We start from the raw sequence: 25,134 nt of genomic DNA on the forward strand, positions 1-25,134 counted from the left end.
TAATGAGGTCTAACTCTCAATTGTATGGTATTAACGGCTGAATTCCTTTGATACTGGAATGCATGACAGCTCCGCGATGGAAATAGTAATCAATCATTTAGATAGATGTATATGGTCTACAAACGAGTTAGCTGTTTCTAAAAATGTTCTTCGAAAAGTATCTTCAAGGGATCGAGTCGTTAAAAAGACAAACATAATCTTGATTACGAAATATATGCCTGATAATAATATAATGCCAGTCTATCATTTGTAATGAAGGACACTTCCGCACTAACACTTTACTTATACTAAATTTATTATTCTGTTCGATCAATTTAATGGCGAAGAATGGTATTTTTTACTGATACTGAAGTCTGATAGCAGCATCTGATTGTAGTGTGTGGTTTGTACGATTCCATAGCTTCTGAAGACTAGAGGTACATGAGTCTATTGTCTACGTTTTTTGAATTTGAGTGTAGTGCTTTTTGCAGCTTCATTCTGACATAGGCCCATGTTGGTAAAAATCTCTTTACTTTAACATTGAATGCAACACTGCGATTTTTTTTTATTACTTTGATGGGTGGACGAGCTCACAGCCCACCTGGTGTTAAGTGGTTACTGGAGGCCAGGGACATCTACAGCGTAAATGCGCCACCCACCTTGAGATATAAGTTCTAAGATCTCAGTATCGTTACAACGGCTGCCCCACCTTTAAAACCGAAACGCATTACTGCTTCACGGCAGAAATAGGCAGGGCGGTGGTACCTACCCGCGCGGACTCACAAGAGGTCCTACCACCAGTAATTACGCAAATTATAACTTTGCGGGTTTCATTTTTATTAAACTATGTTATTTCTTTACCGTGGAAGTGAATCGTGAACATTTGTTGAGTACGTAATTCATTAGAAAAATTGGTACCCGCCTGGGATTCAAACACCGGTGCATCGCTCAACACGAATGCACCGGACGTGTTATCCCTTAGGCCACGACGACTTCAGAGTCGACCACCTGAGAGAATTTGCAAACAATGGCAAGAGTGGTTTTTTTTTTTTTTTTTTTATGATTGAAAGTTTACTGGTGGCCCGAAGGCCTTTCCAGTTTCACCAGGACAGGTGGGCGAGCAAAGGCTCAGCCAAGAGGGGTGGGATTTGCTAACAACTGCCCGAGCGCCTCCGAAGGAGACCTAACAACTCAAGAGCAATTGTTTCGCGAATGAATCTACTACCGGATCGGAATCGCGACCCGCTGAGAAGATCCGGCGAGAAACTCAGCGGGCTGATGCATGGGTTAGGTTGCACGTCGACCTCTTTGTCGAGTTCGACGAGTACGGTTACCGGGGTCCCTAAGCCTGCCCCTAGTATTAGAGCTGAAGGCATCTAATGCAAAGGTTATTGGATCTGATGGATCCGTAAGGACGTGTCTAGGGCGTCGACGGTGACTGGCTCCTGCATGATCAGGATTCGGGGAGTAGTCGGCGGCAACGATAAGGCGATTATCATGACGCATAGCCTTATCGAAGTATCGTTCCGACGCTGACTTCATGTATTTCCGAATTGATTCGAGGCCCAGGTCGTCGTGTAGGTCAACGTTCCTCACGAACCACGGAGCCCCGACAGCTAACCTGCAAAAGCGGGATTGTAGGGATTGGAGGGTGTCTATGTGTGTGCGGGCCGCGTGAGCGAACACCACACTCGCGTAAGTCATGACGGGCCTTATGCAAGTTTTGTAAAGTGTCACCTTGTTCCGAAGGGACATTTTACTCCGCTTACAGATCATGGGGTAGAGTCTACCGAGAATAAACGCGGCACGGTCACGGACTGATTTTATATGCGGGCGGAATGTCATCGATGCATCCAGGGTAACGCCCAGGTACTTGACCTTCCTGGCCCAGGGTATGGGTTGTCTAAAGAGAGTAATCGGGGGTGTGAGATTCCTCCTCCTAATCCGGGAGGAAATCCGTGTGGAGCTTCCCCTCTGAAATAGCACCGCAGTACTTTTCGCTGGGTTGATGTCTATGCGCCATTTTCGGAACCACTGTCCTAGGGCTAGGGCTGCGCTCTGAAGCTTCTTCGCGATTAGGGACTTATTTCTACTAGAATAGTAGACAGTCGTGTCGTCGGCGAATAAAGCTAAATGGGTCGGCGGCGACCGGGGAATATCGTTGACGAATAAGCTAAATAGGAGGGGTGAGAGGACAGAGCCTTGCGAGACTCCAGCTGTGAGAGGTCGTGGGGAGGAGCGGGTTCCCTCGACTCGATATCGAAAAGAGCGGTTCGACAAGAAGTCCCGTATGATGAGCACGAGACTATCCGGCACGCCCATGTTGAATAGTTTGAAAATCAAACCATTGTGCCAGACTTTGTCGAACGCTTTTGCGACGTCGAAGAAGAGAGCTCCCGTGTATAACGGTTTTGGTCGATTAAGCCCCACAAGAATGTGCTCCGTGAGGCGGTGCACCTGTTGAACGCATGAGTGATTTGTACGGAATCCGAATTGATCATCGATGAGGATGCCCTTGGATGAGACGAAGTCTCTGAGGCGTTTGTAGAGCAGACGCTCATACAGTTTGCCTAGAGACATGAGGAGGCTAATCGGGCGGTAGCTCGTCGGATGATTTTTTGGTTTACCGGGTTTATGTATGCCGATAACGTCCGCTTCTTTCCACACCGCGGGAAAGATACAGTTCGCCATAGCGGCATTGAAAATAGATGCCAACATCACGATGAGTTGGACCGGTAGAAGTTTAATAACGCGGTTAGATATACCGTCGGAACCGGGAGCCTTGCGAGGACGTAGGTCTTTGATCAAGTCTTTAACTTCTATCGGGGTGACGGGTGGTAACGCATCCGATGGTGGCAAGGAGGCTCTGCGTTCTACCTCACTGTCTACTAATTCTACATGAACAGGGTCCACGGATTGAGTGCTGGGCGTGCACTGGGTTTGCAATGTATCGGCCAGCAGCTCTGCTTTTTCGTCATCATCGAACGCCGCGAGTCGGCCTGAGGGGCCTACGAGGGGGGGCATAGTTACTACCGTATCCGATTTGAGAGTACGAGCTAAGCGGTAGTAAGACCTTTGGGAGGGCGCGAGTCCTTCTAAGAAATCAGACCATCTGGCATCTCGGACTTCGGCGATGCGAGACTTTACGTCGCGTTGTAGGGCACGCATTCGAATACGATTTACCGCGGTAGGATACCTGTCGTAGGCGCGTATCGAGGCGTTCTTAGCTCTAAGGAGCTCCCTAATATCGTCGGACAATTTGAAGTGGTGAAGGAAGTCCTCCGCTACAACTTGTTTCGATGACCTATCTAATGTCGAGGTGATGTGTGACGTTAAGATGTCTATGGCTTCAGCGGTATCCTGAGGAGACGGGATAGAGTCCGGATTAAACGGGAGCGATGGTGGATCAGATTCAGCCAGGCTGGTGCCCAGCGTGTGCCAATCCACCACAGTCCTCGTGACGGGTACGGAATCGGGAGCGCGACCGAGCTTCATAACGACGGGACGGTGGTCTGAATCTAACTCTGAAACTACTTCGATCGAGTGTAAGCGCAGAGTTACGTTTTTTAATAACGCTATGTCGAGTATATCCGGGCGATGCGCGATATTTAGCGGGTAGTGAGTCGGGGTTAGCGGAGCGACGATATCGAAGGCGAGATCATCGACTAACGCGTCAAGCCGCCTGCCATTCGGGGTTGTGGTGTGTGAGTTCCACCTGATGTGTTTACAATTTAGGTCGCCCGCCAGAATGACAGAGCTCCCCATACCGAGCAGCGCCTCGATATCACTGCTTAGGACGATCTTATCCGGTGGAAGATAAACGGACGCGATAACGATCGGCGCGTGTCCCGTCAGTGAGGTTCGACACACTGATGCTTCGATATTAGCGAGCGCGGGAGGATCGAGCGGGACGCAATGCAGGGCTCTTCTATAGTAAATGAAGGTACCACCACCACGGGCAGAGAGCCTGTCGTTCCTGACCATGTTATAGTTCGCGATTTTAGGGTCACGGCGCGCGGGCTTAAGTAGGGTCTCCTGCACTAAAAAGATATCAATTTGATGGTCACGCAAAAAGTCAGAAACCTGATCACGTTGATTTGCGAGACCGTAAGCGTTAAAAAATCCTATCGTTACGGATAGGGGCTTTATTCTACTTATATACGCCATTGATTACCGGCGGAGTGAGGGGAGGACGTACGTATTTAATGACGCGTATACGTCGGCGTATTCCTGCACAACGGCGATAAAGTGTTGTGCAGTGGAGGCAGCGCGAATGGCGTCGCCCAAAGCGTTAACGCGCTCAAAGTTGATTGACTGAAAGAAGTCGATCGCTAAAGCGAGATTTTCGAACGCGGTCGGAGGGCAAGTCGCGGGAGAGGGACGAGTCGCGGGGGCGGGACGAATCGCGGAGGATGGAGTTGTAGCCGTGTTCGTGTACGGCAGCGGTTTTGCCCAGGCCGAGACACTGGGCACCGCCGCCGGAACGAACGCTGGCTTAGCCTGCGACGCAGAGGGTGCCGAGGCTTTGATGTCTGGGCCGGAAGCTCGGAGGCGGTTTTGGCGGGCGACGCGGCGATTTATTTTAGGGGCTCGGGGGCAACCACGGTAATTCGCGGGGTGACCCTGTGTTCGACACAGGACGCAGCTAGGCGGTTCCGTCGCGGTTTTTTGGTCGCGAGCGCAGAGGGCCGTGGCGTGATCGCCCAAACACTTAACACATCGGGGGCGCGCGTGACAGTTACGGGAAGAGTGCCCGTACAATTGACAGTTATGGCACTGGCTAGGAGTGCCTTTTTTATGGGGGGCTTCGATGGCGATACCGGAGAGCCTACAGACGGTCTGTGTGTTGAAGATTTTCTTACCCTCGGGGGTAGGCTGGAGGGTGACTAGAACCATATTATATGGCTCCCTACCGCGACCGGTGTGCATACGGTGCACAGAATTCACTGGAAAGCCCTGTTCTAACAGATCGACCTTGACGAGCTCTACATCTAACTCTTTAGGGATTCCGCGTATTACAACGCGGAGTTCGCGCTCCTCCTGGAGCGTATAAGTATGGAAACTTATACGTTCCTTACGGAGGTAAGAAGAGAGGGCCCTATGGTCGTCGGGTGTTTGAACCTTAATTTGAATGGCAAGAGTGGTGCTTCACGGGATATACTACGGGAACGAATCGCGACCCACTGTGAAGATCCAACGAGAAACTCAGTGGATGAGTTTAATAAGCCGTAGAACATGAATTATTTACTCATGTGAGTCCTGATTTTCGGTACGAGCAGCAGGGTTCTGTACCGATAATTCTTGAGCAAAATCTTCGGTATAGCTACCTACGAGAGTTGTTCTTGTAAAATAACTTATTCCCGAAGACATTGGAGTTCATAAAAAAATATAACTTTAAATTTGAACTTTAACTAAATGTATCAAATTTTATATAGCTGTAGATATTTTTCTGTGTACTCGAAAAGTTTTGTTGGGGTGTCACGATGACATGTCGTCTCTAGAGCGATGTGTTACTTATCCATTTATGACAAAGCGCCGTGCTAATTGTATGTCCTCCGTGATTACGCATAAACTGAATTCGTGTTATTGTTTCGATTTTATTACACTAAAATAATTCAATAACGAACATACTAGATTCTAAAGTATGGAAGTGCTTAACAGTCTTTACTAGCTCAGACGTCCTTACGGATCCATCAGATCCAATAACCTTTGCATTAGACGCCTTCAGCTCTAACACTAGGAGCAGGCTTAGGGACCTCGGTAACCGTACTCGTCGAACTCGACAAAGAGTTCGCCGTGCAACCTAACCCATGAATCAGCTCGCTGAGTTTCTCGCCGGATCTTCTCAGCGGGTCACGATTCCGATCCGGTAGTAGATTAATTCGCGAAGCAGCTTCTCTTGAGCTGTTAGGTCTCCTTCGGAGGCGCTCGGGTAGCTGTTAGCAAATCCCACCCCTCCTGGCTGAGCCTTTGCTCGCCCATCTGTCCTGGTGAAACTGAAAAGGCCTCCGGACCACGAGTAATCCTTCAATCATATAAAAAAAAAAAAAGTTAAAAGTTAATAGTAAGTAGGTACATGACTTCCACTGATAATCCGGCAAAATTTCAAATGTTCATATCGGTCGTATTTTTCAAACCAGAACGCAACTCTTCTTCGTGACAGAAGTACCTATATATAGGTCCTTACAGGGATAATACGCTCTACCACTAGAGTTATACCGTTTTCTTAGAAATAGGTCACTATCTCAATCCCATAATGTGTAAGAGTGTTCGCGCTAGGCGAGAAAAGTAAATTTTTAACATCGGGTGACTTGGTGATCGGTGACGGGGTGATCATGATGATAAGAACGAGGATGTTAAAGGATCAGGGTGAGCTCATGAACGCCATGAGGATATTAAAAAAAAAACCAACACAAATTAATAACAGCTAAGTTTGCATTCATCCAATGCCATTTAAAAAGCGTTATATTATTTTAATTCGTCGAATTCTGTAAAACGTATTTTCCCTATAATTGACATACTGTTCTGTCGTTTAGAATTAAAAAAAATAGATTTAAATAGGAACACTGAACAAAGCATCACGTGCAGAGACTCATAAATATGTAAATTTTAAAATGCAGCATGTATTAATTATAATTATTAAATGTAAAACACGACTCACTGGTTTTTAGAATATTCCTTGTGAATGTTCATGTAATCTCTATATATAAAAATGATTTGCTGTTCGTTAGTATCGCTAAAACTCGAGAACGGATGGACCGATTTGGCTAATTTTGGTCTTGAATTATTTGTGGAAGTCCAGAGAAGGTTTAAAAGGTGAATAAATATGAAAATGCTCGGAATTAAATAAAAGTAACAATTTTGTTTTTCCTTTGATGTGTCTCCCGTCTGACGGATTTCTTTTGTTTGTTTTAAGTTTATTTTATACCGAAGTTTAGATTTTTATTTATCGATTGAGGCATTACGAAGTCTGCCGAGTCAGCTAGTTCATTATAAAAACACTTTTTTTTTAATTGTATTATACGTTTACTTCGGACCAGATACGCTCCACTCTCAATACTTCAGTCTACGTTGCTATCCAAACAGTCAAGGATAGGCAGGAATGGCGCAGGATAATACGGGAGAAAGTTGTCAGAGGAGGCGTTAGACGTCCGGTGCATTCGCGTTGAAGCGATGCACCGGTGTTCGAATCCCAGGCGGGTACCAATTTTTCTAATGAAATACGTACTCAACAAATGTTCACGATTGACTTCCACGGTGAAGGAATAACATAGTGTAATAAAAATCAAACCCGCAAAATTATAATTTGCGTATTTACTGGTGGTAGGACCACTTGTGAGTCCGCGCGGGTAGGTACCACCACTCCGCCTATTTCTGCCGTGAAGCAGTAACGCGTTTCGGTTTCAAGGGCGAGGCAGCCGTTGTAACTATACTGAGAACTTAGAACTTGTATCTCAAGGGGGGTGGCGCGTTTACATTGTAGATGTCTAAGGGCTCCAGTAACCATTTAACACCAGGTGGGCTGTGAGCTCGTCCACCCATCGAAGCAATAAATAAAAACCCTCAGCATTGAGGATTATCGACGCAAAGAGGAGCAGGATACCTTTATAATGTAAAATTATATCCATACATATGTATACACACTATATACACTGTGAAGAAGGACCCCTTTATCATGGTGTCGCAATTCCAAGGAGTATCCCTGCAAACTTCCACTTGGGATACTTTGGATCGACATTTCGAGCGATGTCCATTTTCGGAGTCATTTGGAGAGCAAAGCCAAGATGGCGTCCAAAATGCTGGGAGTCCTCAACAGAGCGAAGCGGTACTTGACTCCTGGACAAAGACTTTTGCTTTATAATGCACAACTCCAGCCGCGCGTGGAGTACTGCTAACACCTGTGGGTCGGGGGTCGTCCCAAATACCAGCTACTTCCATTTGACTCCGTTCGGATTGTCGATAATCCCATTCTCACGGATCGTTTGGAACCTCTGGTTCTACGAAGGGACTTCAGTTATCTCTGTATTTTGTACCGTATGCTTAACGTGACCATTTTTTTTCGTGTCAAAGCGGGACGCCTACGAAATTTCGTATATAAATAAATACATATATAGGGTATGTCGAGGTAAGATGTAATATTTAAGTTCAAAATAAAAAAATATGGTTTAAAAATGACTTGAAATAATTTATTATGGTATCTTACCCTTATCCCAACTTGCCCTTAAAATAATATTTATAAATAATTTCGCAACAAAAAAGTACTTTTCCACATGCCATACGATAAATAAATTAATAAATACAACAAGGATTTAGGATAAGTACGTATTCGGTAATTTTCTAATAAACACATGCACAACAGATAAATGAAAGCGGGACGTATGGTCACGTTACGTATGCTCCATAGGGAGTGCTTACTTCGATAAGGCTATGCGTCATGATAATCGCCTTATTGTTGCCGCCGCTGACTACTCCCCGAATTCTGATCATGCAGGAGCCAGTCACCGTCGACGCCCTAGACACGTCCTTACGGATCCATCAGATCCAATAACCTTTGCATTAGATGCCTTCAGCTCTAATACTAGGGGCAGGCTTAGGGACCCCGGTAACCGTACTCGTCGAAATCGACAAAGAGATCGACGTGCAACCTAACCCATGCATCAGCCCGCTGAGTTTCTCGCCGGATCTTCTCAGCGGGTCGCGATTCCGATCCGGTAGTAGATTCATTCGCGAAACAATTGCTCTTGAGTTGTTAGGTCTCCTTCGGAGGCGCTCGGGCAGTTGTTAGCAAATCCCACCCCTCTTGGCTGAGCCTTTGCTCGCCCACCTGTCCTGGTGAAACTGGAAAGGCCTTCGGGCCAACAGTAAAGTTTCAATCATAAAAAAAAAAAAAAAAAAAAGGGAGTGCTCTGACGAATTATTTGAGATGAAAGCATCATCAATCAGCATAAGTATGCTAATCAGCTTATGTAAAAGAGTAACAACATTTAAACACCGTATGCCGCAAAGTGATCCTTGTTTGAAGGCTGGCTCAAATAATCTAGCGTTGATTTAGACTTCGATTCCATAAGTTGAATTTACGTTGTGACGATTAATGGAGTCGAATGCCGGCATACAGTAAAAAAAAGTCATGGAAACAAAAAAAATACGAGTAAAATGACCTTACAGCGTCCGATTAAAATTTGGAAGTTTTCAAGATCATCAAGAATAGCAATTGGAATATATGTATGCGTCATTACTGGTAGCACTGGACCGGATTGCATGTTGAGCACTCCGGATCCAAACCGAAATTTAAATTACGATAGTGACCAGAATTTACTTTTCATTTGTGTATTTATTAGCGTATGTGTTTATGAATTATTTTATAATCATTTCATAGTTTTTATTTGTAAATATGGATTATTACTGAAACATAAATAATTTTATTTTAATTTAAATATGCGAAATCCAATATTGAGGAAAAAAATGGCATAGGGATGATTCAAGGTTAATCGAGAATATGATATGCACCAATGGTCCTCTAACTCTTAATTTTTTTTCTAGTTATTGTGCTTCAGATTTAATAAATCTACAGATATAAAGTCCTGGGGACAAGCAAAGAAATAAAACGCATTTGTATGCTTTGTATGTATTTAAACTGCCCAAGTTACTGGTGGTAGGACCACTTGTGAGTCCGCACGGGTAGGTACCACCACCCTGCCTATTTCTGCCGTGAAGCAGTAATGCGTTTCGGTTTGAAGGGTGGGGCAGCCGTTGTAACTATACTGAGACTTTAGAACTTGTATCTCAAGGTGGGTGGCGCGTCTACGTTGTTGATGTCTATGGGCTCCAGTAACCACTTAACACCAGGTGGGCTGTGAGCTCGTCCAACCATCTAAGCAATAAAAAATAAAATAAAAAAAATACACAGGGCACTTATTGCACTAACAGCAGTTAGTTGATTTGATTTGATTTGATAACATTCAATTTAGTAAACCATATTAAAGGATTTGTATCTTAAAATACTTTTTATTATTTTTCTTTTTTTGGTTAGCTATTTTTGTACAATCGAGTTTATTTATTTTTATTTATTATTCAGTATTTATATTTAGGCCGTTTGCTTTGTCCGCTTGACTGACCAATAAAAAAAAAAACTTTGCTCGAAACACAATCAGAATAAAAAAAAAAAATTTTAACTTACTCAAGCTACTTGTAAATATAATAATAGATCATAATTTACCTGAAATCATCGTCCGGCAATTTGATGAGAACATGACGTTTTTTCTTCAAAACATTCGGCTTACCGGGCTTCTTCATAGAACTTTCTCGTAGTAGTTGGCGGTCGGACATTTTTTTATTCGCGTGATTTATTTAATTGTTACAAACGATAGCTTTATATACTTTAACAAACATCAACGATCCGCGAGCGGTGGTCTGAGAATGATACAGGTTTCGCAAAATCACACGCTGATCGCAAAATAGACCGGGAGCCAGTGCCACAAAAAAAATTTACGTTCATAAAAATAAAAAATAAATTTTTTTTTTATGTTTACTGTGAAGACCGGAGAACCATCGGTAGTAAAATAGACCGGGAGCCAGTGCCACAAAAAAAATTTACGTTCATAAAAATAAAAAATATATTATTTTTTATGTTTACTGTGAAGACCGGTGAACCATCGGTAGTAAGTGGTTACCTAAGCTCATAGACATTACCTACTTTGAGACATAAAGTCTATCTATATCTCAACTATTTTAGCTTTTTGTTTTACCTAGTCGCTTGTAGGTCTAAAAAGCTATTCCAACTACTCACGGTCCGGTAGATGAGTTCACGGGCTCAACCGAGAGAATTGGCTAGCACTGGTCCTAACAAAGAGCAGTCACAGTGCTTCGCAAAATTTAACACTGGATCGGAATCGCGACCCACTGAGAAGATAAGGCGAGAAACTTAGTGGATTATTTTGGCAATTACGCAAATTACAAAAATTTTGCGGGCTTAATTTTATTAGACGATGCTATTTCGTCATTGTGGAAGTCATTTGTGAACATGTGAGAAATGATTAGAGTACACCTGCTACCTTATCCTATAAGCCACAACGACTTCAAATTTATTTGTTTATTTGCTACTCTTTTTTTTTTTTATAAAATCATTGGGTTTTTATTACAGTATTTTTCTCCCTCGACATGGTAAATTAAAAACCTAATCGATTGCCATAAATCGGTAAATCAAAAGGTCATCTTTATCATAGGATAGGAAATAATAAATAATATACCTTCCTTAAAATATTTCATTATATTACAAATTACACAACAATATTAGATTACAGATTAACAAAACATATCCTATAACAAAATTGGTATACTATTTAATTGAAAGATTAGAAAAGCAAAAGTCGTCTACAGAATTATATTATTATAATAACGAAATATCTAGCTCCTCGTACTCATATATATTATATGGTAATGTGGATTCGTATAAACGGCGGAGTTTGTTTACGTTTTTGAAACATATCATTGTTTGTTCGGGAAGTAGGAAATCGAAATGAAGATAATTTATCTAATTTACCTAAACTATGATTCTTACGAATATCGAGCAAAAGTACTTAAAAAATTTTGGATCACCTAATTAATCTTTGGCCAGTTTTGGCAATAATTGATAGATGTTCGAACCGCAATTTAAAAAAAAAAACACTCAAATGTCATTGTCAAAATGCCATAGGCAGGTTTTTGTCTGTGAAAATCATAGACCTAGATTTCATACTTCAGTGGTGAAAACACACCTAAAGAATTTCTAATTTAATTAACCAACATTTAGAATAGACCTTGCACGTATCCATGGACATAATTCATTGTGGATTATAAAACAAAACATGACGCGTTTCGTGTTATTTTTGTTATTATGTTGAAAATACATATAAGAAAAACCGCATAATAATATAATTATCGAATTTAATGAATCATTCGAATTCATAGAACCAAAAACGGATGAAGTAAAAGAAACACAAAATGGCCAGTCGTAAAACTAATGTCAAATCCCTAGGCAGCATGTTTGGGGCTTGTGCTTATGCTACGCCTAACCGACCTTACCCACATAATCTGTAATAAGGGCAAGAAAAAGGAGAATTATAAAACCAACGCAAAAAATCCTGTATAATTCCGAAGCAGTCATGTGTTCCACTTCCAACCACTCTACTTCAATGCTTTATTACATCTACCGCATGCCTTTTGTGTATTCACGAGGTAAAAGGCGCAAAAAAAAAAACAATCTGCAACCGGGCGAAACTGCGGGACAACATATAAGTACGATAAATACAAGATTTTGTTAATTTGATAAAATTGTCAAACTACAATTCAAAATTCGTATGTATGAAAATTGATGAATGTAATAAAATAAAAAGTTAATTCCGCGTGAAGATTTTATCTTTTGTTTTGTCGAAGCGCTCGGCGAGTGATCGCAACTTTAAAAACAGGACAAGCGGATATTTCCGAGTGTGGTAATTCACTGTTTCAATAATTTTTTGTACTCAACTTTGGGTTTTTTGTTAATTTTGTCTGTTTATTTTTAGTTATAAGTAGTCTGTGTATCGATGTTCAGTTTCATAGAGTGCATTGACCGGTTTATTTCGTATTGGTGGTAGTATTTTTTAAGCCTTTTCGACAATAATGATTTTAAGTTCGAAAAGTGGGTTGTTCGAAATCATATTCCCTCAATTTTTTTTTAGTCCTAATAATGAAAATGTAGTAATAAAACCTAAACTTTTACGTTCAGTAATGCTTTTATTAAATTAATAATGTTATTTCCGACGTTCCGAATGGTTTTCAGCTTTCGTTCTCACTGACGGTTAAGGTTATCCGCACAATGTTAAGGTGAGTGACATTTTCTTGTAGTGCAGTTTCTTCGTGGTTTCCTTGTAAATCCATTAAAACCATTGGATTTTAGGTCATTGATTTCGCTGGTAGCGTTAACCTTTCTCGTCGTTATTTTGATGTTAAATAATTTTATTTATTTTAATAATCAGGTTTTAAAGTCTGCAATTTGTTCGATTTGCTTAAAGTTATAAACAAATAAGGTTGTTTCGATTCCAATAATAAGAATTTAATTAAAATTCAAACTAGATTTTTATTGTATGGAATAAACAGTCTTAAAAACGTCGTTCTCATTTGGCATTTAATCATTACGTGTGGGTAATAATCTAGAGTCTAGACTACATTCTTTAGAAACTAGTATTTAAATTCAGATACTTAGCGTTCGTATTATTATATCCATTTATGTTGTTTATCAACAGCATCTGTGTTCATGGTAATTGTTGTATTCAAATAAACGTCAGTTATGATGATGTGACTGGCAACAAAAATCTCGTTATGATTATTACATATTATTATGAATGCTGGCAGGTTTTATTGTTTTAAAAAAAACATTCTCACACTATACTTGACATACGACCCTTTTTCTTTTAAGCAATGTTTGCATTTTACATACACAGCTCATCAGAATCTGTATTGAGTGGTGATCGGAGCCCATACTTATGATTATTTGAATCCACCATCTACATTCCTTGAGATGCGATTCCTCACGAGATGTAAGGCTCAAATGATTGTACACAAAGTATAAATATAAATAATTCATTATTTATTTCACATAGTGAATGAAGGTCGGAGTTTGAATTCAATGTATAGAATATTATAATATAGATTATATAATATAATGTTAGAATCGTTTCAATCTACATTAATAATGTGAGTTAATGATCGTTATGTAACACAAAATGATAATAAAAATAATAAGTTAAGTATGATAATTATGTAAGTTAATACTCAGTAAAAAAAAAAACTAGTTTTATTAAATTTACGTCTTCTAAGAACTTTATATACCTAGATATAATTTATGGTTTTTAGCTTGGTGAATAGATTATAAATTATTTTTAAAATTCTTTTACTAAACTCCTAGTGATGCTTTGTGTTTTAGTATTTTGGAAACGACAGCTTAAAAGGAGTGTAATATTTTCAGAATTCCTGTATTTTATTATTATTTATATAAATATATCTGTTATATTATATTTATCATTCAGTATGTGTATCCAAATCGTTGGTGTCCTTAAATCATTCCGACTTTTTTTTTTTTGTTATTGCCCATTTTTGGCAGACGAGCATACGGCCTACTTGATGGTGAGTGGTTACCGTCGCCCATGGACTTCAGCAATGCCAGGGGCAGAGCCAAGCCGCTGCTTACCGTTGCAAGCCTGGCAGCAACCCGTAAAAGCTAAGGCAGTAGCGATCGCTCCCTGCGTTCGCCCGAGGGCGTCGATCCCTTCTGCCAACCGCGTTTTAATTACTGTGATTGTATATATACATATACTGTAATACATTTAGCGCTTCTAAAATATATTTTTTAATCGCGATTCTTTTATTTTATACTAGCTTACCCGGCAGACTTCGTAGTGCTTCAATCGATAAATAAAATACCTAAACTTTTGTATGAAATAAACTTAAAACAAACAAAAGGAATCCGACTTGGGACACATCAAAGGAAAAACAGAATTGTTATTTTTAATTAAATTCCGAGCATTTTCATATTTATCTACCTTTTAAACCTTCTCTGGACTTCCACAAATAATTCAAGACCAAAATTCTTCCAAAATTAGTCAAATCGGTCCAGCCGTTCTCGAGTTTTAGCGAGACTAACGAAAAGCAATTCATTTTTATAAATATTGATTTAGGATTTTGTAGTACTACCAACTGTCTCTTCGTCAACTGTTCCAGTACACCCTATATAGTAAACAATCGAATTCTGCATCATAAGGAGAATGATTTTGTGTTTGGTTAAACCGAATGTTCAACATAACGTATTCTAAATAGAGCTCAGACACAATTAAATCCCGTTTTGATTATTAATTTTTAACTTGTTTTGACAGAGAAGATTGTTATTTTGGCTGTTTTTGTTTTTGCTATTGAACAAATCATTGAAGGATTTAACTCAACCTGTTTTGTGATTGTTTGTGTAACGTGTGAATCAATTTTGACGATATGTGTTTGTCGAATGAAATTGTTTTTGTATATTAATGTTAGGAGCATCAACGTGCCTTATCTTCTGAAAAAAAAATGTGATCCGTCACGGGACGCCTGGCAGATGTGAAACATCGACATTATTTTGTAAAAGTAATATGCAGAAAAGAACAGATTGTGACAGGAACTAAATATGTCATAATGATAAAATAAAATAGTACGAAAAAATTATTTGTTTTCAAGTAAAACACAGGTTATGTGTACTGTAGTAAACAACACTATACACTACGGAGTATACACTATAGGTATCCGAGCTCAGTGTAGCGAGAGAGATGGCTTTACGCCGGATCGAGTGGGAGAGAATCGCACAGTCGATTGCGCATGGCGACGTCGCCACGCCAGAAATCGGTTTTACGTGCGGCTATAGATGTTTCACATCAATAATTAGAAATACTGTTCTTTTTTCTCGATTTAGTACTTTTGAAACTTGACAACACCCAATGTGGAGGAAAATTGTATACGTGTATGTGTTTTTGCGTAGATAAGTAGACAAACTCACTGCCCGCCTTCTAATATGATACCACAGGGTGAAGATCCTTCCCAAAGTCGTGGAATGTCGTATTGGAATGAGAATAACCTCAAGTCAACTTTATTAAAGTGATTATTATTTATTATTTTCTCATCATGTAAATCAGAAGACATTATTACATAACTGATAACTGGTGCCCCAAGCGGTTTACCTATAAATAGGTTGTATACATACGAGTTTTTATATAAGGTTGTCTTGCGTCAATTTGATATAAATTTTCCAACTGATATATTATATGCCCAGATTTGGCGAGTACATCCATTCCGATCTAGAAGATCCGTTTGTTCGTAAAAGACATTACAACAGCTAAATGTCCAACGACATTCTTTAGTTCTATTGTTTGTGATATCCATAAATAACAACAAGTACAAGAACATGATTGGCGTTTTGCAAAAAGAAAACAAAATAAAATGCATTTGCACTATTTATTTAAATTGTACTTGCTTTGTCTAATTGAAAGTTTAATTACTGAATTCCTAACTAGATCTGGGTCAACGCAACTATTGATTATTTATCTTCTTATTTGCATCACGTTTTTAATCGAATTTGCCAACGCACTCATTTGTTTATTTAAAAATTTACATTATTTTCCGTAACTTTATGCGAAGAAAGCATGCCTATTAATACATTAGATACGCGTTCAATATTTAATGCATTCTGATATTTTAATTCAAATCAAATCGGAATAGTTTTTATTGAAACATTCAAGAGGTGCTTTAAGAATCGAACATAAAAGTGATCCAGCCGCCGATTAGAAACTCAGTTCAATTGATTCAATCGTTAAGATAATCGTAAGAAACCCGAAGGTAATTCCTTTCAAAATAAAAATACCAAAATGTTTAAACACGCCGTTAGACGTCGTTTGGTATCTTGACGCATGAATTTCGATTGGAAGTAAAAAGTTTAATTTTAATTAAAAAGTTTAATTTTAGTTTAAGTTTAATTCAAAACACGAAAATGCTATCAATGTTCATGATTTAGTCATCTGTTCTCCGCCAAGACCAAACTAGGAGAATCCAATTGAGATGTGGCGTTGCATCGCTTCTGTAGGCATTTCGTTTCGTCATCTTCGAACCTGATCCTGATCATACGTTTTTGCATTAATGCTCTTTTCAAAATTACACAAAAAATGCTGGACCCATTTCAAAGAAACTTCTTAGTTCAAAAGTATGAAAAATTAAAAATATTGTTTGCTGTACTTTATCTCTAATAACGACTAAATTAATGTAATACCTATATAACGGATAAAACGAGATTCTAAAAAAAAACAACTATTATGACTGAAGCCCATTTTTTTTATTGTTTAGATGGGTGAATGAGTTCACAGCCCACCTAGTATTAAGTGGTTACTGGAGCCCATAGACATCTACAACGTTTAATGCGCCACCCACCCCGAGACATAAGTTCTAAGATCTCAGTATAGTTACAACGGCTGCTTCACCCTTCAAACCGAAACGCGTTACTGCTTCACGGCAGAAATAGGCAGGGTGGTGGTACCTACCCGCACGGACCCACAAGAGGTCCTACCACCAGAAATAAAAGGCAAGTATATAACCTATTCCAGTTGTGGCCTGGGTTGAACCGCTGGCGAAACATATTTCCTGATTGAATGCATAAACGACAATCAAAGTTTATGAAAAAAAAAGCGAATTAAATATTCCTTATCAGTATACAAGGTTGGAGACTTGTTACAAAACTACTGGTAACAAGCGAAGCGAATTGCCCCGTAAAGTTGTTACATAATAGTAGATCTTTACGTATGAAGTTACCGTTTAACAAAACTGGTCATTTGAAATCAAATTTATGTATGGCAATAATTCTAAATTTAAATGAGTTTTATTTGAAAAATATGATTTGATTATGTAGTGTTTTGTTTTCACTATACACATATTTGTATGATTTTCATCAATATGAACCCTATAAAAATACCAGTATTTATGAATACCAGTTCCGTTACAGCAGCAGCTCGACTCACAACATTAATGATCAAGTGATAGCAAAACAAATAAAAAAGACTAACTTTCGGTAAGTATACTAAACGGCGATTCCATAGATTAAGACGTAGTATATAGATTTTAGATATATGTAAGCTCAATGTAGTGATTAGTCATAATTGTTTGCGATAATAACGCGAAAGATCTAGATCTACGTTCTGTCAAGATCCAATTTAAACCGGTAATAAGATTTGACATGAAGCAAATCAGTTACCTGATTGCTCCATAGCCTGCATCGTCTCTATCATCGTTCTGTTGTTGTCGTATACTTAACATTCACGTATCCAACTCACCTATTTCTAATCATTTTTTAAAATTAATTCCAGGATGTTGTAAGGATTTGTAATACAGTTACAGATAGGTATATGAACGACGAAGTGCATTGGTTTGAATTTGTGCACCACATAGAAACAGTCTAAACGGATTTATTGCCATTTTTGATTCGATACTGGAGACCCGTATCTTCTAGTTCATGTCCTTATTGTATGTACCGATTTGAAAAAGTAGTGAATCCGGATTTCGATTTGGTTGTAAAGTCGCGACGAGTCTAGAATGATGTGACCTAGATCAAAGCGCTTAATTGAATAACAAAAAAATTAAATGAGTTTAGTGGTAAACCGTAATTTAGAATCAATTGCTTTACTACAGCGGCTTTTGAAGATTTCAGTCGGAAAGCATAGCTACGCGTCAGATATAAACAATGATTGTATCCACTCGCGCAGGCTACCGTTTCTAGAAGTCGTCGTATAAAGAATCCCGTAACTTCAAGGTTATTTAAAATGTATATTATAATAATAACAAATTAATTAATACTGATTGAACTCGCGATTGCGATAATCACGCTTGAGAAACGCGCGCTCGTCTATTGATCGTTACTTGTTCGTCGAGATGCAATTTTTTCAGGAAAATTACTTGAAATACCTATTCAAGATCGCGATCACTAGATGCGGCAGATCGCTCGCTCTCGCGGTAGTAAACTGACCGCTATAAATTTACTAGGCAGAGGATGACTGTGGACAAAAACCGTTTCCTTTGAGGCTGCTATTGTGTAGACATTTGCGTAGTTTTTCACACAGATTCTACGCTGAGATTTTTCCCGAAAGATTTAGATTCAAGTCAAAAAATTTAGATTTCAATCCGAGTTTCCTTGTATTTTTAGAATTATTGATCGAGCTCAGGATCCCTCCGGTATTAAGTAGTCACTGGACGATGACCGAGCTTTGCTCGTTTTTTTTTTCATAACGCCATCTTGTTGTGTTTTTAAAGCGGTCAGTTAAGAAAAATAGTATTATTATTCGCCAATAGATGTCGGGAAGAGTTGATTATTGAAAACACGAATAAAACAACATTTTCTGAAAATAATTCGTAGCTAGATCGATTTATCGCCCCCGAAATCCCCCGTATACTAAGCTTTATGAAAATCGTTGGAGCCGTTTCCGAGATTCAGATTATATATATACAAGAATTGCTCGTTTAAAGGTATAAGATTTGAGTTCATACAATGACACCACTCACCTCGAGACATGTGATCAAGATATCAATTCAAAAGTGTAAGTAAATAAGTAAATCATCCATAATATGTAGTCCTTTAAATGAAATGTTTTGTTATCTAAAAGCATTCTAAACTAATATCTATATTGTACCTTAGTTGATGCACAAGGTGTAAATTAACGCGAAGGAAGCCGCGATTAAAAGCTAATAAATAAATAAAAGGAAGAGATTAATATAGTCCGCCTTTATACTTTATAGTATAAGAAGTTATAAATAAATAAATAAATAAATAAAATATACGTTTGCAATTCAAGTCATTCGAATTATGAAAAAGTTATATGTCGAATTTCATGCCCAAATAAAAAAAAACACGGATATTATGTAATGCATCAGTGAACAATCAATTTGCTATTGCAACGAACCATAAGGCAGTGCAGTCACGAGTTGGCGACGTGATGGATGATACTAAGCAAACAGTCATATTATTTAGGTGGACCGACTTGTTGAAGGTCGCGGAAATCAGCTGGACGCAGCCACTGTTGGACCAGACATAATGTCGAACATGACGGAGATCTATGCCCAACAGTGAACATATGTAGACTGATGATGAATATTTACTGGTTTATTTCACTGGTGGTAGGATCTCTTGTCAGTTCGCACGGGTAGGTACCGCTAACCTGCCTATTTCTGCCGTGAAGCAGTAATGCGTTTCGGTTTGAAGGGCAGGGCAGCCGAACCGAGATCTTAGAGCTTATATCTCAAGGTGGGTGGCGCATTCACGTAGTAACCACTTAACACCACGTGGGCTGTGAGCTTGTCCACCCATCTAAGCAAAAAATAATAATAATTAATTACTCTATGTATATTGATTATTATATTATTTATATTAATTTAAATTCCCATTTATATTTAATTATTATGCGTTATGTTTACGAAAACAGAGGTAGGAAACTCAATGGTCGTTTAATAATGCCTAACTTAACTAGACCCTTGACTCATTTTTCTTTGTACGACAAAATCACCTAAGTTTGATGACCGCCGACTGCAACTAATTGTATTACAAGGTTATTTCGTGTTTGTCTTCAATAAACAAATCATCTAATTAGACAGATAGTGTGAAAAAATGATAAAAGTGTCTTTCATAATGCGACAGCAAATTAGCGGACGAATTTTTCCGAGAGTAAATTTGAAATAACGATAGTTTTTAAACGAATTATTGTAAAGTTAGACTTAAGCTGATGTCAATGCACAGTGATACAGCATTACAAAAGTACAACCATCCGGCTATATTTTCCTGCTGTATTTTTCCGTGCAATTGATTGTACTCCAAGGATTTCGATGTTGAAAGAATAATGTCGAGTAATATTATAAAAATGGAACCCGCAAAAACATAATTTGCGTAATTACCGATAGTACGGCGTACAGTAGGCCTGCACGGGTAGGTGCAATTCCCCTCCCAAATTCTGCCGCGAAGAAGTCGCGTTCTCTCAATTTGAAGGGAGGGTTTTTCTTCGGTATAACCAGAAAAATCACATGCGATGGCGATTATCCCCAAAAAAGGATCGAGCTTGAAATCGATTCGAATCGGAATCTGAACAATCGGTTCACAAAAAAGGGCATAATATGAAGATTTATTAGTCAATAAAAGGTTTTAAGTAAATGGAAAATATGAAAGAGAATAACCGAACATTTTCACAGATAATTAATTTTATTTATAAATTTTCATAAACAAACAAAAACGAGTTGTAATTATGAATTACTAAATTATATTATTTGTGAGGAATTTATTCTCACATGTGGCCCAAAACTCTAAATAAGTAGGTAGATTAGTGGTTGTGTTATTGTTGAAATAAAAAAAACAGATTCACTGGATCGATTGATTTGTGAATATCGATTAAAAAATCCAAATGTTTGGGAAAAAAAAACGAGTCTTCGATTAACCGATCTCAGATAGCCATCCTTGCTTTGTCGTTTCGTACACCTCTAGAACATTGATTACCCTGAATGTTATTATGTTACTTTTACTGGTGGTAGGACCTCTTGTGAGTCCGCACGGGAAGGTACCACCGGCCTGCCTATTTCTGCCGTGAAGCAGTAATGCGTTTCGGTTTGAAGGGTGAGGCAGCCGTTGTAACTATACTTGAGACCTTAGAATTTATATCTCAAGGTGGGTGGCACATTTACGTAGTAGATGTCTATGGGCTCCAGTAACCACTTAACACCAGGTGGGCTGTGAGCTCGTCCACCCATCTAAGCAATAAATAAAAAAAAACTATTGATTGCCGACAGACCTTTTTTTTTATTCTTTATTAGAGCAGACATACCTTTTTACCCTCTTTTTTACTTCATGATTGACGTTAATGTGATTACTATGTAAATGTAATTAGTATGTAGACAGAATACTTCCGCTTATACGCACAGGATACACTGTCTGGCAGCGGGCACCGGCATGCTTACTTTGTTAAAGCAGACTAATGTGGAAAGAGCTTTTATACTTTTTTTATATTAATTATCAAAGTAGGCCATGGCTAGAAGTAAAAAATCGGGCTCCCTGTTGTAAATTGGGAGAAGTCTATGTGAAGCAGTGGACGACTGTGGGCTGATTATGATGATGGCCAGAAGATTTTACGGTCCTAGTTAGTTCCAAGTGAACGTGAATGTCCAATTTGTGACATGAGGTGGATCATTTGTGATGCTACCAGGTATTTATTTTAAATACAAAATAATACTCTTCATATCGGAGCAGATTTGTGGTAGAAAACTGTATGAAGAATGGTGATGGCTCACTTGTGCTGTTTTACAATACGCTCATAGTGAAACAATATTAAGGGGGTGGTGGGGAGACTTTAAGAAGGAGAAGATCATTAAGTACAGAACTGTGGCATGATTATTTAATGCAATACAAAAGCTAAATATTACAGGGTAGGTAGTGCTTTTTTGGAAACCTAAGCTATTTTAGTGCTGCATCTAGAGCTTTAATTGAATGAATAAAAATCAATTCTCAGATGTACGGCGGAGCGTTACTTGGGAAGCGCTCAACGGGCTTGCAAGTATTTTTCGTTATGTTTGTAATATTCAGAACAAGGCTTGGTAAGAGAGTTTTGGGTTATCCACTGGTAAACATTCATACAATTAGCGATAGTCACAGCGGAGCTGCGATGGAGAATATGGGTTGTTAAGCGAAGATCGCGTATCAGCAAAAAGTGTAGTATCATCCCTGGGCTTGGTAGTTCAATGACTTTCGAAGGATGCCCCGTAATAAGTGGAGGAATAAGGAAGGATAAGCCGAAGACTGGACTCAGTGGTGTAAATTTGGAGAGACCTATGTCCAATAGATGATGATAACGGAGCTACAAGTTAATTGATCTGTTTTCAACAGTCTTCTTAATTTGCCTGTTGTCGCAGGTTTTTTTTTCTGTAATGAAATCTGTTTGTCACTGAAGTCTTCCTAATAAGGGGTTGAACCGATTTTTTTCGTGTAGGTATTTAAGTTGTTTGTCATTCACAATCTAATTCGATAGGTGGCGCTGCGACCGGATTCCAGATTTGTTTTTAGGTTATCGCGTCTGTTCGCACCGCTAATTGCATCTAAACATATCATTCTTGTTGTTGTTGTTTTCTATTTATGTTGAAACGAAACGGAGGTGATGAGGTGATGACCTTCACGATGACTTTGATCATGACGAAGCGAGTTACGATGGCATTGATCATATTTTCATTACCAACATAAACCGGTTATATCGACCGCGATATGAAAATTATATTTTATTTACAGTGTTAAGATAACATAAGGTAATTCACTCAGTATTCACGTTGTGTGTTTCAATTTATTCTGGATAATTATTTACCGTACATTTTCCTACAAGAAATTCGAGGACGTTTCTTTGTATCGTATATTTTTTATTGCTTTAAATCAGTAGAGTTCATTGCTTCCCTGTTGTTAAGCGCTTAATAAAGTCCCTGGACATCACAACGTTAAACAGTTCTTCTTCTTGCTCTTATCTCACTATATGCTGCGCCAGTCATTCCTGCACTCACACACTTCTCTCGCTTATCCTCTTTCACATGTACATCCAAGTATTTTTAGGACGACCTCTCTTATTACCGTTTGCTTTCATAACCATCATAACGATAGCGCCGATTAAAAAATGGGGCTAAAGTCTGGTTTGTATTTTATAACGGACGTTCTCCGACTCTTCAAGCCGTTATGCACAGTCGCTTTGCCGCAGAAACAGACACGATAGTGGTGTCCATCCACGAGGGTTCAGAATACACCTTAACACCCATAGCGGCTGGCCATCCCACTATGCTATTACAATCTTCAGAGAACAATACCGTCCCTTCTTTGTGCTTTCCGTTGGGCACTTTTAAGATATTCAAACATTTCATACGTTTTGAATTGAGAAAGAGAAAGAAGAGAAAGAAAGAAATCATTTATTCGCTAAGCATAGTGAAAATGAGTTATTACATAAGTTAAAAGCAGCGGGTATGCTTTGTCATTATTTGACATGCGAATTTTAGTGCAGTGCAAGATATTATCTAATATATAAAATTCTCGTGTCACAGTTTTCGTTGCCATACTCCTCCGAAACGGCTTGACCGATTTTGATGAAATTTTTTGTGCTTATCCGGTATCTATGAGAATCAGCCAACATCTATTTTTCATCCCCCTAAATGTTAGGGGTAGTCCACCCCTAAATTTAATTTTTTATTTTTTAGACAAAATTTTTTATTTCTATTTTTTTATGATACAACATACAAAAATACGTACAATCCTCAATTTTCACCCTTCTACGATCAACCCTTTTTTTTTAATAGCCATTTTAGTAATTTAATCATTTTCTATCCCGCTCGATAACATCAATTATTATCACTTGGTAAGTTATCCCCTCCATGTGTCTACCGGTGTCACTTCTCACCCTGTAAACAGCACGGAGTAGGGATGTTACCTCTACAGTTTTCGGCTATTATTAGTGTTTATGCTTCAAGCGTAGTAGTTAAACATTTTTAGTTCATCGCCTTGCATGTCAGATGAAAAATGTACAAAAAATTTCCCTAAAGATTTCACTAACGATACAATCACAAATGTCAACGGATATCCAATATATCGTCGAAGGAATCCAGATAATGGCGGACAATCATTTATTAAAAACATCAGCAACACAGACATTGATATTGACAATCGTTAGGTCGTGCCATATTCACCCCTGCTGAGCAAAACATACAATGCTCATATTAATGTTGAGTTCTGCAGTTCTGTGAAGAGCATCAAATACATTTGCAATTATGTCCATAAAGGCAGTGAGATGGCGGTGCTTAGAGTGGAAAATATGAATGTACACACACAAACATTCGCTTGAGGCGTTGAACAGGACATTGAAAGATATTAAAAACAACGACAAACTATTTGGTGGCACTCTGTTAGTCCTTTTAGGTGACTTCAGACAAACACTTCCCGTCATTCCACGTTCAACATACGCTGATGAAATCAACGCCTGCTTAAAATCATCGACATTGTGGCGTAATGTTGAAATAGTACAGCTGAAAGTAAATATGCGCGTTCAAATGCTTCAAGATCCATCCGCTGAAACATTCTCAAAACAACGATATCGGCGATGGAAAAGTCACTATAGCTGAAACTGAATACATAAAATTAGCGAATGATTTCTGCACTATCATTGATTCGCAAGATGCTCTCATTGAACAAATATTTCCCGATGTACACACGAATTACATAAATCTCGAGTGGCTTGCAGAAAGAGCAATGTTAGTTGCAAAACATGTGGACGTTGACATTTTAAATCTGAAGATACAACAGTTATTGCCAGGGGACTTGGTATCATATAAATGTATTGATACAGTTTGCGATGACACTGAAGCTGTAAATTTTCCAACAGAGTTTTTGAACTCACTGGATTTGCCAGGCATGCCACCACATAACTTACAATTAAAGGTTGGATCTCCAATTATTTTGCTTCGTAATTTGAACCCGCCACGGCTATGCAACGGTACGTGATTAGACATTAAAAAAATAATGAAAAAAGTTATCGAAGGCACCATTTTAAATGGCAAGTTTCGAGGTGAAAATATATTGATACCACGAAT

At 38.9% G+C, this 25,134-nt stretch overlaps 1 protein-coding gene across 2 annotated transcripts in view; it reads right to left on the bottom strand.

Annotated features, from left to right (window-relative positions):
* Positions 1-25,134, bottom strand: part of LOC114251326 (glutathione hydrolase 1 proenzyme) — a 58,103-nt gene that overhangs the window by 25,745 nt on the left and 7,224 nt on the right. Inside the window, exon 1 of one of the 2 annotated variants that reach the window (XM_028185545.2) lies at positions 10,196-10,389. The exons of the other annotated variant lie outside the window; for it this stretch is intronic. Within the exon in view, the coding sequence (XP_028041346.2) occupies positions 10,196-10,305 (110 nt within the window). The 5' untranslated portion in view covers positions 10,306-10,389. Of the gene's footprint in view, positions 1-10,195; positions 10,390-25,134 lie in introns of those variants that run through there. 2 annotated transcript variants of the gene reach the window in all.

This window comes from Bombyx mandarina, chromosome 08, assembly GCF_030267445.1.
Source record: "Bombyx mandarina strain Sakado chromosome 08, ASM3026744v2".
Taxonomy (NCBI): domain Eukaryota; kingdom Metazoa; phylum Arthropoda; class Insecta; order Lepidoptera; family Bombycidae; genus Bombyx; species Bombyx mandarina.